The 13,979-nt window shown below is 33.5% G+C and overlaps 2 protein-coding genes across 2 annotated transcripts; both read left to right on the top strand.

Moving 5' to 3' along the window:
• Positions 1–4,160: 4,160 nt before the first annotated feature.
• On the top strand, positions 4,161–4,596 carry PHYBLDRAFT_144004 (G protein gamma subunit; the record flags this gene model as incomplete). The annotated part of the gene is made up of 2 exons (XM_018431125.1): positions 4,161–4,273; positions 4,482–4,596. 2 exons carry the CDS (start codon positions 4,161–4,163, stop codon positions 4,594–4,596), a joined length of 228 nt encoding a protein of 75 aa, XP_018292668.1.
• A 3,421-nt stretch (positions 4,597–8,017) lies between these two features.
• PHYBLDRAFT_36811 (hypothetical protein) lies at positions 8,018–10,482 on the top strand (the record flags this gene model as incomplete). The annotated part of the gene is made up of 5 exons (XM_018440083.1): positions 8,018–8,248; positions 8,389–8,577; positions 8,679–8,810; positions 8,944–9,135; positions 9,216–10,482. The coding sequence occupies 5 exons, from the start codon at positions 8,018–8,020 to the stop codon at positions 10,110–10,112; spliced, it is 1,641 nt and encodes a 546-aa protein (XP_018292667.1). The 3' UTR covers positions 10,113–10,482.
• Positions 10,483–13,979: the final 3,497 nt, after the last annotated feature.

Genomic DNA, 13,979 nt, shown 5'->3' with positions numbered 1-13,979 from the left:
TCACTGTAAAAGTTCCAGCCAATATGGTGCCTTCTCAGGGAGTACATCGTTTATCTAGAATATGATGATCCACTAGATTTATAACAATAATTGGTTTTTATCACTCTTGCATTCGTTTGATTTATCTTCATAAATATTACTAAGTGGAACAGTAATCTAGTTTGATATAATATCTCCAGAAGCACTTTTCAAAACCCATAATCGATCCCTTCAGTTGTAATGTATCCTCTTGAATTTTTGTGGTTTGAAAGACTGCGAATAATTTATATACTTTAAAATAAACCAAACTATCTTCCTGCATTAGAGAATAAACCCCGACGTGTAAACAGCTTGGAAAGATTGAGGCTCAAAGAAAAATAACTATCAAGCATGTAAGGCAGATATATTGACATAGTAATTTCCTTCCGAAAGTCCTTACTAAATCCTATAAAATAAATCGAGCTTTTATAAAACTTTCTTTTGATTTTTTTTGCTGTATCCAATAATGTTCACTATTAAAAACTACTACAGTTTTCGATATCATACATAAAAATTTAGACATTATTCTTGTAATAGTTAAAACTCTACTATAGTCCTAAGAAATCAATCGTATATGGACTGTATTTATATATACCAAGTATGTTTAATAGTTTAACAATTTTTAAACGCGTGTGCATTTTGTTTATTAGGCTAAAAACTTTTGCCTTCTATCATGAGTGGCTGTTAAAAGGATGCGCGACTCAACATCGGATGTCAGTTTGAATGAGAGAAATAGAAGATTGATCTTTAATGCGCAAGGTTCTGATAAACTCATTTCTGCAAGAACATGATGAGAGTTATATATAAGCTAATGAGCTATTCGCATGAGCAGAATTGTAGTTTCTGATGGTAAATAAGGTTTCGCATCGTTGTCGCTCGTCTTTTTCTGTTTTTTTGCGTCCTTTTTTGTTTACTTTTTGCTTTTTTTTTATATTCTTTATCTCCAGTAGTCACATGCATATGAAAACAGCCACACATTTTTCCCCTTAGTTTTTTTTTTGCAGGTGTATGTGTTAGCGATGAAAGGATACAAGAGATGTGTAGAGTAGTTGAAAGACCATTTACTTTAGACATCTGAAAAGGAACTCGTGAAACTCAACTCCGTTAGGGTAGTTCAAGTGACGATTGACGTTCTTTTAAAAAAAAGTATGCGTGTATTAAGTACTACTCGTCTGTATTTTTTTTTGAACGGGTTTGAGTTTGATTGTATTGAAGTTTTGGTTATATTTTATAGTTAGAAAACTCAAGAATAACGGGAGTTTTGTAGCGATTCTTAAAAATAAATAAAAAATAAGACAAGAGTGTAGTGATTTCTAAGAGAAAGAACCTCACCGCTTTAAGCACAGAAAAAAAATGTAAAGAATTAACAATGGCACTAGAAAAACCGTCGGTATTAGTAACAAAAAAAAAGTAATAATTTATAAACCTAGTTTTATGCGACAAGATAGACAGACACTGGTATTTACTTTTTTTAAAGAGATAATCTTAAAGTCTGGTGATTTTATAATACAAATACACAAACTTGACACTGCTAATTATTTACAAAAGAACATAATTGAACCTCATCTACTTAAGACCTCTAACCTTTATAGGTCCATCATCTAAATATATAGGAAAGAACACTTCCTTTGTATATTAAACATCACGTGTAATTGTTTTTTTTCTTACATTTCCTTGTGTCAAACTACTGCCAAGTTTTTAATCAACCCCATAAAAATACCCTCAAAGTGCACACAAAGTCTGGATAACAGAAACATTAAGTATCCTTGAGCTTAATCAAATCTCAACTTACTTTTTAATTGATTTAATAATAAAAGACACATTCAACTATATAGATATATATATGTGTGTGTGTGTGAACGTTCTGGTAAATATTGCTTTGCTCCAATATAAAGCTATATAGTTTTATATTGAATCAACTTTCTTCTAACCGCTACCCGTTTTCTATTAAACAATGAATAGATGTGTGTATATAGATACATATAACTCTAAAGTAACTTTAATTATGCAAATATACTCTTAAAATTACCTAAACATATCATGAGCAGATTTGCATTATCCTGTGCTTACCATTAGCCTTACTATCTATTGTCTTACTCGGTATCAGACAGACAAAGAGTCTATCAATGGATAACAACTATATTTGTATCTGTTTTAATAATTAAGCCAGCCTGCATCTATCTAACAAACAAACAAGACGGAAAGAAAAATCGAGATTGTAATTGTGATTAATGCTGGCAGGTGACATATTGCATACAATAAGCAACCAAACGAAAAAAAAGAAATCAAATCAAATCAACATATTCCATTTGTGTAAGTACAGGAAGCAACATGAAGTAGCCTGTGCATTAGAAATAAGTGAAGTTTGAACGTTGCATATATTTATACATTTAATATGCATTGGTAGCTGGCTAAATCTATTGGATTTTCTACAGTAAAGAAGAAAAATCATTATTGGCCCGACAATAAGATTTCTTTACTTGGTAAAGCTAACCGTGAAATATATATACATACTTTTCAGTAGACACAATATCTGAATCCTGGGACTTTATATATATATGCTATGTTTAATAATAATAATGGTAATAATAAAGATTTGTTACTGCGAGAGGCGACTAACACGCAAATATTTTGTATAAAGCCTGACAATATAAATAGGGAAATACTACTCGTGGTAGTTCAAGATAAATAGTGGCGTATATATATATATATATATATATATATATATATGTGTGTGTGTGTGTGTGTATTTGGTTGGTATACCAGGTATATTCAATGCTCCAACTTAGCAGCCAAAATGGATTTAGATTATATATATATGTTTATATAGTTCATCCTGTGTTTTCACATTGTCACCATTCTTCGATAAGTGTATTATTCAAAGATTTAATAAAAGAGAAAGACATGTGGATCAAAAAATGGTCTGTCTATTATTGTACGTAAATAAGTAGAATTCAATCATTTCTCATGTTCAATTAAAGAAAAATAATAAAATAAAATCTTGGACCTCAAAGTGTTATTTTAGGTAGGACATCTACTAATTGCTCTGAATTATGCTTAATCGATGTTTTCGATAAGATCCACAAAAGATTTAGCTCCCTTGTGTTTCAATAATACCCAAGAAACCAATAAACGAACCGATTCCATGAAACAAAAGGAGGAAGAGGAAGAGAGATGGATAAATAAAAAAAAGGGGATAACAAACAATACTATTTTATGATCTTCAGCTACAATTATAGAGAAAGGGATAGTGAGCAAGAACAAGAGCAAGAGAGAAATAAGAAGCTAGTAGTTTTGGCTCTACAAGATTTGAACATCTTGGACTTGGCATGATGCTATTTATATTGTATTGTAGACTTGTATGAGTGTCCAAGTCTTTATGAGTGTGTGTGTGTGTGTGTTTTTTAGCTGACTCCTTTAAAGTCCTTTTTTGCTTTATTTTATATGATATTTGATCCAGAGGAATGTCGAGAAAAGCAAGTTCTCTAAGCTGTAAGCCATTTATCTACTAGAAGAAAGATGTTCGCGTACAAGGCACCGAACCCCACAAAGATGTAAGTCTTGATATGTCTCCTGCTATCGCGCTTTTATTAACTGTACTGTACATCTAAATTCCTATTATATTATATTATATTATATTTAGAGACTCCCCCCTCTTCTACTCCCCCACCTCCACATCTACCTCCTCCTCCTTCTCTTCCCTTTTCCTTCCCTTTTCCTTCCTCACTCCCTTCCTTACACATCTCAACTCCCACCTCCTTTACCTTCTATCTTCTAAAATTCTACGAGAACACAATAGAATACATTTTACTTTTTTTTTCCTTCTTTTACTTTACCTCAATAATCTTCTTACTCGTTTAAACAAACATCTCGAGAATACACTTACAAAACTAGACGCACCCACTCACTTACTTCCAGCAAGGCAAAGTAAAGCGAAGCAAAGCAAAGCATATACGCACAGTTATATACAGCACACACAGTACACATTTACACTTATACGCACATCCACACATCCGCACATCCACACATCCACACATCCACACCAACATAAAAACAGAAGAGCAAAGGCACCTACGCACATACACATACACACATATTTACACACCTATACATATTTTATTATAATATAATTACTCGCTTCCATGTCGCACCCATTAACTAAAGAAGCTAAACTCGAAAAGTTGCTGGATCTCAACGAAAAGCTTCGAGAACAATTGGAGATTGCGCGTGTACCTGTGTCAGAAGCAAGTCGGTCGTAAGTATCCCAAAGACTTACGTTTTTTTAATCGATTCATTTGTTTTGTTTTTGTTTTTAAATATATATATATATATCTCACCAATCTTTTCAACTTTTCCTCCACTCTCCCCCCTTTTTTTATAATATATATATATATTACTACTACCAACATTAATAACATCTTTAATACATTTACTACTATTACTATTATTCCTGTTATTACTAGTTTGATTGAGTATTGCCAGACAACAACAGACACAATGGTTCCTTCGGTGTGGGGCCACAAGAACCTAGAAACATTCCCTGAGCCTATTGGCGTGTGTGGCTGTACACTGATGTAGATCTCTTAATTCAGAAACCTGTTTTATATATACACATCTGTATAGAAAAGAATCTTGCTGCTCGATGCTAGTGTTTCTCTCTTCTTATATCATTCATTCCTTTCTTGTTTCCTTTTGTTATTTTGTTCTTTCTCTCTGTCTTTCTGTCTTGTTTTGCCTTGAATTGCTTAGCACAATGTAGAACATTGCATTTTTTTTCAATGTGGTCATGGCTAGTTGAACGTTGTGGCCGATTGCATTAAATTACTTTTTTTTTAATGAAGAAGAAAAAGAGAAAAAAGCTAAAGAGATTCTTTCGTTAAACTTGTTAATTGGAATTATAAAATAGTAATAGTAATAGTAATAGTCATTGTAATGATCATTAACAGGAAAGTAGAGCTACTGTTGATTCTACTGCTAATACTATCACTACTACTACTACTACTACTATTTTTTTTATATACATAATGCTAATTTAATTTACATTGTACTTGAATCATCTACAAAATCGATCAGTGGTCCATCAAAAACCTTTTTATTTTCTGTGTGTGGTACTTGGGATTTTTACAATGCTACACGTCGTTAATTAGAAGTGGTTTATGCATTAACCAATCGTACTTTACAATTAGACTTTTTAATGCGGAGTACATAATGTAAAGTATACTATTGGTTAAAAAAGACGACGGTTATCGGTAAAACATCTGTGTTTAAAATATGATTTTTATATTATTTTTAAGAGCATTGCACACACAATTTGTCATCAAGGAGGAAAAGGGGAGGAGTGCTCTGGAACAGATACATAACGTGAATTGGGCTATGTATTATATTATACTTTATCATTTCAACTTATCACAGTATTTGATTAATTATTATTTTATAACGATCAAAATTTCCGAAAGATTTCTATATATATAAATGATTTAAAAATAATCCAACATAAATAATAAATATGTAGTTATTTGAGTTCTCAATTTTACCATTGTTCTTATTTTTATTTGTTATAAAATAAATAAAACAAATAAGTCTGTGTACCACAGTTTGAGTAAAAGACCCCCCCCCCCCCCCCAAAGAAAAAAAAAGCTCTTTCATATAAATAAAGAAGTCTATGTATACACTACGGGAAAAAAGGGGTGTTTTTTGTAATTGTGACTTCATTTTTGGCCTATAATAATTAAAAAATCACCAAAAAAATCAAAATGAAACAGAAAATTCCACCACCACAAAAATTGGAAGCCAAATATGGTAGGGTATGGTACCCAAACAATATTATTGGCCTAGAGAATTTTTCTTTCTATAATTTCGTGAGTTGAATATTTTTTCTTCCAAATAAAGGAAGAAAGAAGGTTTGGTCCTACTTCAAACTTTTTTGATCACAACAAAAAGCTGTTCAAGTAAGACAAAACATTGAATAAGGAAATGCGGAGGCTGTATTGTGTAATGAAAAAATAATTCTGTTAAAATTTGGTAAAGGCAACGATTTTCAGCATATAAAACGACTTTGTCAAAATTTCAAATAAGAAAAAATATACGATTTTTTTTTGTTTCTTACATAATATTAGTAAAGAATGCCTAGCAAAGGCAACCTTCTAGGGAAAACTCAACCCAATGAAGATATAAATATATACACATATTTTTTTTAATAAGCTACAACTGTAATTTCAATTATTTGCTATTAGAACGTACCTCTTTAACTTATAAAAATAAGTCAAACCGAGAGAGAATGACTTAGCATTTTTTTAAAGACATTTCTGCGAGTTTCACCATTGGTATTAAAAGCCAAAAGACCAATGAGAATTTTTTAAATCGATTTTGAATAAGTGTGGGATTACATCCTTCGCGTTGTTTCTTACTCTACTTTACCAACAAAAGTTTGTTCATTACGTGTGTTTACATATAGTATATTATCTTTTTAGAAAACGTGTCTATATATTCTTGTTTTTGAGGTATATATAATAAAAAAGCAATATTGTACTTTGTAATGCAGTTATTCATCTTGGGTCTCATTAGCTGACAATTAGCCTTTTCATCATCTGGTCAAAATGAGCTGAGGTAATACCTGCACACCTAGTTTACAAAGTAATTGAATACTAACCATCTTTTATTCATTTTTACTTGTAGAGATTCTAACTTTTATGAAATTCATCTCGGCAAACTCAAAGGTAAGCTTTCATTTGACTTATATTTTTAAACTGGAAATACTCATTCATATTTATATTTTACTAGATTGCTCTTGTACTCCACTATTACGGGTGCTCTTAGGTGCTTTTGTCTTCAAGAATTATAAGGGATATAGACTCCATGACCCTATCTTTAGCTTAGAATAACTAGATTTAATTTATTATATATTTCTGCTCATAAATTATATGGTGTAGCTATAGCTTAGCATTTTTTTCTACTTTGAAACAAAAAATAAAAACCAATTTATTTGAAACACAATTTTTTTTGAACCATTTTTTTTTTTGAAAACGCATTTTTAAATCTGTGATTTATTTCGATCAGAATTTATCGCAGATAATTGTATCTATATATGGGCATGTAAGGTACATCTATATTCCTACACAAGCAATTTCTCTGGCGGTTATTTGTTAAAGAGCGGAGTTATAAACTAATCCATAACAGGCAGGAGGTGAAAAAGTGGGTAAGCGAAAAACACCCACCTGGACGACCTCCTGAGCGGACCCCCAGTGAACCCCCGGAAGCACCTCTTTTTTTCCCGTAGTGATATATAAAAATTATTACGCTTCACAATTCAAAAGAATTGTAAATTTACCTTGAGATCAATAAGAAAAGAAGGAAAAAAATTGCAAAATTGTTGAGCATAAATGAATAAATAAATCTATAAATCTATAAATGTTTGTGTGTCAAGTTCCACCATTTCATTGGTTTCACAATATTTGATACACCAAAAACTTCATTCATTGTAATGTGTGATGTGTGTCAGTGCATAGGTACGCAAGTAAATACAATATACATATTTGTATTTATGTGTGTGTGAGAAGTAAATAATAATAAAGAGAGAGTGTGTGTATGTGCATATATATGTGTGTGTCCGGTGTGCGATCAAGGTAGGGGCCGCACAGATTATGTGTTTAAAAAAAAGGCACTGTAAAAGAATAGGTCTGGTTTGATTGGGTTGTCCTCATCCCCCTTCTTTTAGAAAACAGCATAAGTGTGCAAATAGCCCCAAGTCCTTCACGCAGTCTTTTATTTTTATTTTTTATTTATTTTTTATTTATTTTCATCTCTTCACTTTCTTCATTTCTTTACAAGGTCAGACACATTCCTCTTTGTATACATCACATACACGTAATTACTATTACCTTACACTCGCCTCTTTCTCCCTTTGTGTGTATCACTATTTCTCATCTTTCTTTCCTTTTTCTTCTTCTTTCTATTCGAATCACTTCATCTATTAGTTCCAAAAATAAATAAATAAAGTACAATGGATGCCAAACCAACAGCAACAGCAGCAGGTGCAGATCAGCGTAGAAACAAGTTTAAAAACAAAGATGCCTTTCAGGCAGAGCAAGTTCGAAACCGAAGACAGCAGCATACTGTTGAGATTAGAAAACAGAAACGTGAAGAGAATCTGACAAAGCGCAGAAACATGGTGGTTGGAAATGACAATCTTTCGGACAGTGAGGATGGTGCAGAGACTGAGACTCACGGAGAGGTAAACACTATACACATTCTCAAAAAAAATAAAAAAATAAGAATGAATGAATCGCGTGAATAGTGTTTTGTAGTTATAATATAATATCTTAATTCTATTCTCTTTTTCTTTTAAATATATATATATATATATATATATAGTTACATCAAATACTTACAGGTCTTGTTGCCGATGTATACTCTGGTAACGTGGAAAAACAATACGAAGCTACAACTCGGTTTAGAAAACTGCTGTCCAAGGAACGCGATCCTCCTATCCAAGAGGTTATTCAGACTGGCGTTGTTCCAAAGTTTGTCGAGTTTCTTTCATCACGTCATAGTCTTTTACAGGTAAATGATAGGAAAGCAAATAAGGTTTAGGACCTCTTTTATACATGCATATATGAGCTGATAGCTATATGATATTTACTAATGATTAATGATGTGAATAGTTTGAAGCTGCATGGGCATTGACGAATATTGCATCAGGATCATCCCCTCAGACACAATACGTAGTAGATTCTGGAGCAGTACCTATTTTTGTAAAGTTGCTCAGTAGTGATGTAATAGATGTTAAGGAACAGGTAAAATACTCTTTTATTTCGGGTTGAAGATTTGGGGTAGATTATGTTAGTTACCATTATCTTTCACCGATTTCTCTTTTCTGTATATGAAGACTCACAATTTGTACCCTTTTTTTTTAATATTAAAAAAAAGGCTGTATGGGCTCTGGGTAATATTGCAGGAGATGGGCCTGAATGCCGAGACTATGTTCTCAAGTGTGATGCTCTTATGCCTTTGTTGACCATCCTTGATGACCACCATAACAAGGTTTCTATGCAACGAAATGCTACCTGGGCACTTTCCAACTTTTGCCGTGGTAAGAGCCCTCAACCAGACTGGAAAAAGGTACAATAAAAAGCAAGACCACACACATAAAATTTGTTGGATTTGTGTATAAATATTTTTTATTTTCTTTTGGTTTGCAGGTGTTTCCAGCATTGCCTACGCTTGCAAAGTTGATCTACTCTTCGGATGAAGAGGTCTTGATTGATGCTTGCTGGGCAATTTCTTACTTGTCTGATGGGTTGAATGACCGGATCCAGACCGTGATTGAATCTGGAGTGTGTCGTCGGTTGGTGGAATTGCTGATGCACCCTTCATCAGCAGTCCAGACACCTGCTTTGAGATCGATTGGCAATATTGTGACCGGCGATGACATCCAGACTCAGGTGGTAATCAACTGTGGAGTTTTGACTGCCCTGTTGTCGTTGTTGACCAATGCAAAGGAGACGATCCGCAAAGAGGCCTGTTGGACGATTTCAAATATCACGGCTGGTAGTGTGACCCAGATCCAGGCTGTGATTGATGCCAACATAATACCTGTATTGGTTCATATTCTTGGCACGGCTGAGTTCAAGACACGTAAGGAAGCATGCTGGGCTATTGTGAATGCGACATCTGGCGGATTGAGTAAGCCAGAGCAGATCCGATACATTGTGAGCCAAGGCTGTATTAAGCCACTGTGCGATCTGCTGGTTGGCATGGACAACAAGATTGCACAGGTGTGCCTGGATGGACTGGACAACATTCTCAAGGTTGGGGAGATGGAGCGAATGAATGACCCTGAAGGACAGAATAGATATGCTCTGTATATTGAGGAGTGTGGAGGAATAGAGGCCATTCACCAAATGCAGGGACATGAGAACACCGAGGTCTACAAAAAGGCCTACAATATCATCGATCGTTACTTTGGTGATGATGAAGTAGGTGAAGAAATGATCGATGATCAACAACAGGGATTCAACCATCAGAACCAACCACAAAACTTCAGCTTCCAAGCTGATGCACATGCTCCTCAAGGAGGTTTCCAATTTGGAAACTAATACATACATATATACAACTCTACCACTACCAAAACACCACCTACCCACCACCAACAGCACCAGAACTACAACAATTACTATTATTATTTATCACCACTACAACAACAACAACAACAACAACAACAGCAATAGCAATAGCAATAGCAATAGCAGTGACAGTGACAGTGACACCAACAATAACAACAAAATTAAGAGAAATCCCCCCCCCCCCCCAAATCTATGTGCCTTTTTTTTTATTCTTTTTATTTTTTTCTTTGCCCCATGTACATTTTTTCTCTTTTTCTATTTTCTTCTTTCTATTTTCCATTTTTGGTTACCACAACAAAAATAAGAAACATAAAAAATACAAACCAAATATTTTTTTAACTTTTATACATTTCCTTTTAATCCTTCATTTTGTTTCATTATTGAAACAAAAATCAGAAAACCAAAAAAAAAAAAGTTAATTGCTGTAATTATAAATCTAATTATTTAAATATTTATTTATTTACCGACAGAAAATATCACATCTTCGCTATTATCTGTTTAAGTTTTATATAATAATAAAAAAAAACATTTGGAGACAACGTATAAAATAAAAAATAAAAAAAAAGTTTAAAAAAAATTATAAGCATAATAATAAGGACGTTTAATCGGCGAATATAATATTTGGACATAATAATGTATTCAAAAAGCGCAAATTTATTATTTCGCATCGTACAATACTTTAGTATCTTATATTGTTGCTAACAAATCTTCATAGCTATAATTTCTTTAATACAAAAGATATAAAAGCTACTGTTTGTGTTTTTAGTAAAAATATACTTTTTTTTTCTTGATGAATGAATTATCACAAATATTTAGTCTACATATATATTAGAAATTAAAATCACAGAAAAGTCTATATTTGGTTTAGTGTAACTTAAAAATATACCCATATATGGTATCCCAAACATTTTCTTTATAGATATATATGTATGTATAAATAAAAAAAAATAAACAAAAACAAAAAAAAAAATTTCTTTTTTTACGTAAAAATAAAAAATTATGACATATACAAATTTTTTAAAAAAAAAAAGTTATAATTTAATTACTTGTATATAAAAAAAAAAAAAGAGAATATATATCCAATCAAAATCAACCTAAAAATTGAACTAAAAATAAATACTAAACTAAAACAAACAATCAAATATAAATAAAAAAAAATAAATAAAAAAACGCATATACCACTAATTTTTTTTTTTTTTTTTTTTTTTTACTTATTTTAATTTTTTTTTTAATTTTTAATTTTTTTTATTTTTTATTTTATTTTTAAACATTTTTGGTTATTTTTTTCCCAGAAAGCATGGTAAATAAGCACTCAATAGAAATAAATAAATAAATAAAAAAAAAAGAATAAAAAAAAGAAAAAAAGAAAAAAAAAGAAAAAAAGGGGACAGTGAACGGGGGTGTGGGTAGAGTATAAGAGTGAGGGAGAAAGAGACAGATAAAGAGAGAGAGAGAAAAAGACAAAAAAAAAAGACTTTGTAGTTTAGCCAAGTAAGAGACGCAAGATATAGAAGAAGTACTTTTACTGTTGCTATTGTCATTCTTCTTTTTTATATAAAGAAGAGATATATTATTTTATATGTATACAATAGCATTAACATTAACGTTAACAATAATATAAAAATATAAATATAAAATAAAAATAAAAATAAAAATATATATCTTTTTTTTTCTATTATTATTTTTTGTATTCTGTATAGTATCATCATCTGTATAGTTATGGCCAACAGCCAGAGAGTCCAAAGCAACCATCCTACAACTATTCCCGATCCTATAATCCTCAAAATCAAACCCAACAACAGCAGCAACAGCAACAACAGCAACAGCCATACAGCTCTCCACTGTCTGATGCTCAAAGTGCATCTGGTCAACAAATCTCTGGTTTACCTGCATTTGCTTATTTATCTCAACAACAACAACAACAACAAAATCAACTTCAACAACAAAATTCTTCATCATCTTTGCCTTCTTCACCATCTCTTCCCTTAAAGGTTGAAAGCTCGGCTCAGTCTACCCAGTACCAAAACTTCAGCTCGACACGACACACTAGTCATGCAACCATAACACAGTCTTCACCACTGGCAAAACAGCAGGAGATTACTTATTCTCACTCATCTTCATATGCCAATGAGATAGCATCACGTCAGCCAGTTTCTCAACAGCAGGACAGAGCTCAATCAATGAGCCACTACAATACTCATTCAACCGTAAGGAAATTTCTTTTTATTGTTATTCTTAATCCTTAGATTCTAGAAATTCTATATAATCATTACCACTTTTCAATACCCTTTTTACCTGTACTACTTGTACTTCTTCTATTCACTACCTCTACCATTACTTCATCATCCTCATCTCTTAACGGAGAATATTATTAATCAATACACACACATACACACACACACATATGTGTAATATAAAATAATATAATATAAAATAATATAATATAATATAATATATTATTAATAATTATATAATTATATAATTATACTTCAAAAAAATCCAAAATAACAATAAAAAATTTTTGGGGGGTGTTATTCATCATAGACACATTCGCCGCATCCTGCGCAAACATTGTCAACGCCACAACAGGCCATCTATACTAATCCAGGCGACATTAGCAACATTGTCCACAGTCCTGCCGTGTCTGTGCCAGAACTGCCTACAACCCTCCCTCCACTCAACACGACAATCCTAAACAGTCCTTCGACACACTCCCCACCACGTATGCCAACAGCCGCAACAACGGCAACACCTACAGCAACACCTACATCAGCCGCCGCCGCCGCCGCCGCAGCAGCAGCAGCCACTTATTCACCAGCGCTTCACAACAACAGACAAATGGATATGCTCAACTCACGACAAAAGGTCCATGAACGTCCTGTGTGGGCTGAAGACGACTCAATTTTACGGTAAATAGATAATATTTCTTTTTTTTGTATATAGAGTGTAGTATCTTTACTTGTGGTGTATTCGTGGTGTGCGTGTGTTTGTGCGATTTTCTTCTTCTATCTATTATTTGGTTTTCGACTGGCGTGTGTATATTGTGTATTTTGTCCGTGTAATGTGTGTTTGTATGTCGATAAACGGAACTATTATCGGTGGTGTGAATGCGGAGGATGTGGTGAACATTTATATCTAATACGCTTACCACTCTACAGTGTTTCTCAAGATCCATCCGTTCTTGCTCAATTCCAGCACGCGACTCAAGCAGCAGCAACATTACCACAGCAGACAAGACGAGGTCAGATGAACTATGACCAACAACCACAGCCATCTTCATCATCTGTACCAGAGTTGAGCCCTTATGGATGTGGTGTACCCGGATGCTTCACCAGCTTCCCTCTCTCGAGTGGTCTCTTTTATCACATGAAGAGCACTCACCCCAACATTGATGACATCGAGAAACCCTTTAGATGTGCCATGCCAAATTGCCAAAAACGATACAAGAATATCAATGGTCTTCAGTACCATCTCAGAGAAGCAAAGGGCTCTTCTAGTCACGGATTAACTCTCGCTTCTAACGAAGATGGATCACACCATCACAATCTTGGTGGCATTCAAGGTGCTGCTGCCCAGAAGCAATACAGCTGCATTGTTCCTGGTTGCAAAAAGGCTTATAGAACTACTAATGGACTGCGTTACCATCAGACTCATGGTCACAACGTTCAGGGTTTGGGGTCCGACCCACTTCTTGGTATTCCTCATCAAAGGAAGCCACGGTCAACCCAGGCTCAAGTTCAGGCTCGACAGCAAGCCCAGGCTCAGGCTCAAGCTCATGCCCATGCCCAGGCTCAAGCTCAAGCTCAGGCCCAAGCTCAGGCTCAAGCTCAGGCTCAAGCG

Source organism: Phycomyces blakesleeanus, assembly GCF_001638985.1.
Source record: "Phycomyces blakesleeanus NRRL 1555(-) unplaced genomic scaffold PHYBLscaffold_8, whole genome shotgun sequence".
Lineage (NCBI taxonomy): Eukaryota > Fungi > Mucoromycota > Mucoromycetes > Mucorales > Phycomycetaceae > Phycomyces > Phycomyces blakesleeanus.
This window is presented reverse-complemented; position numbering and strand designations above follow the sequence as displayed.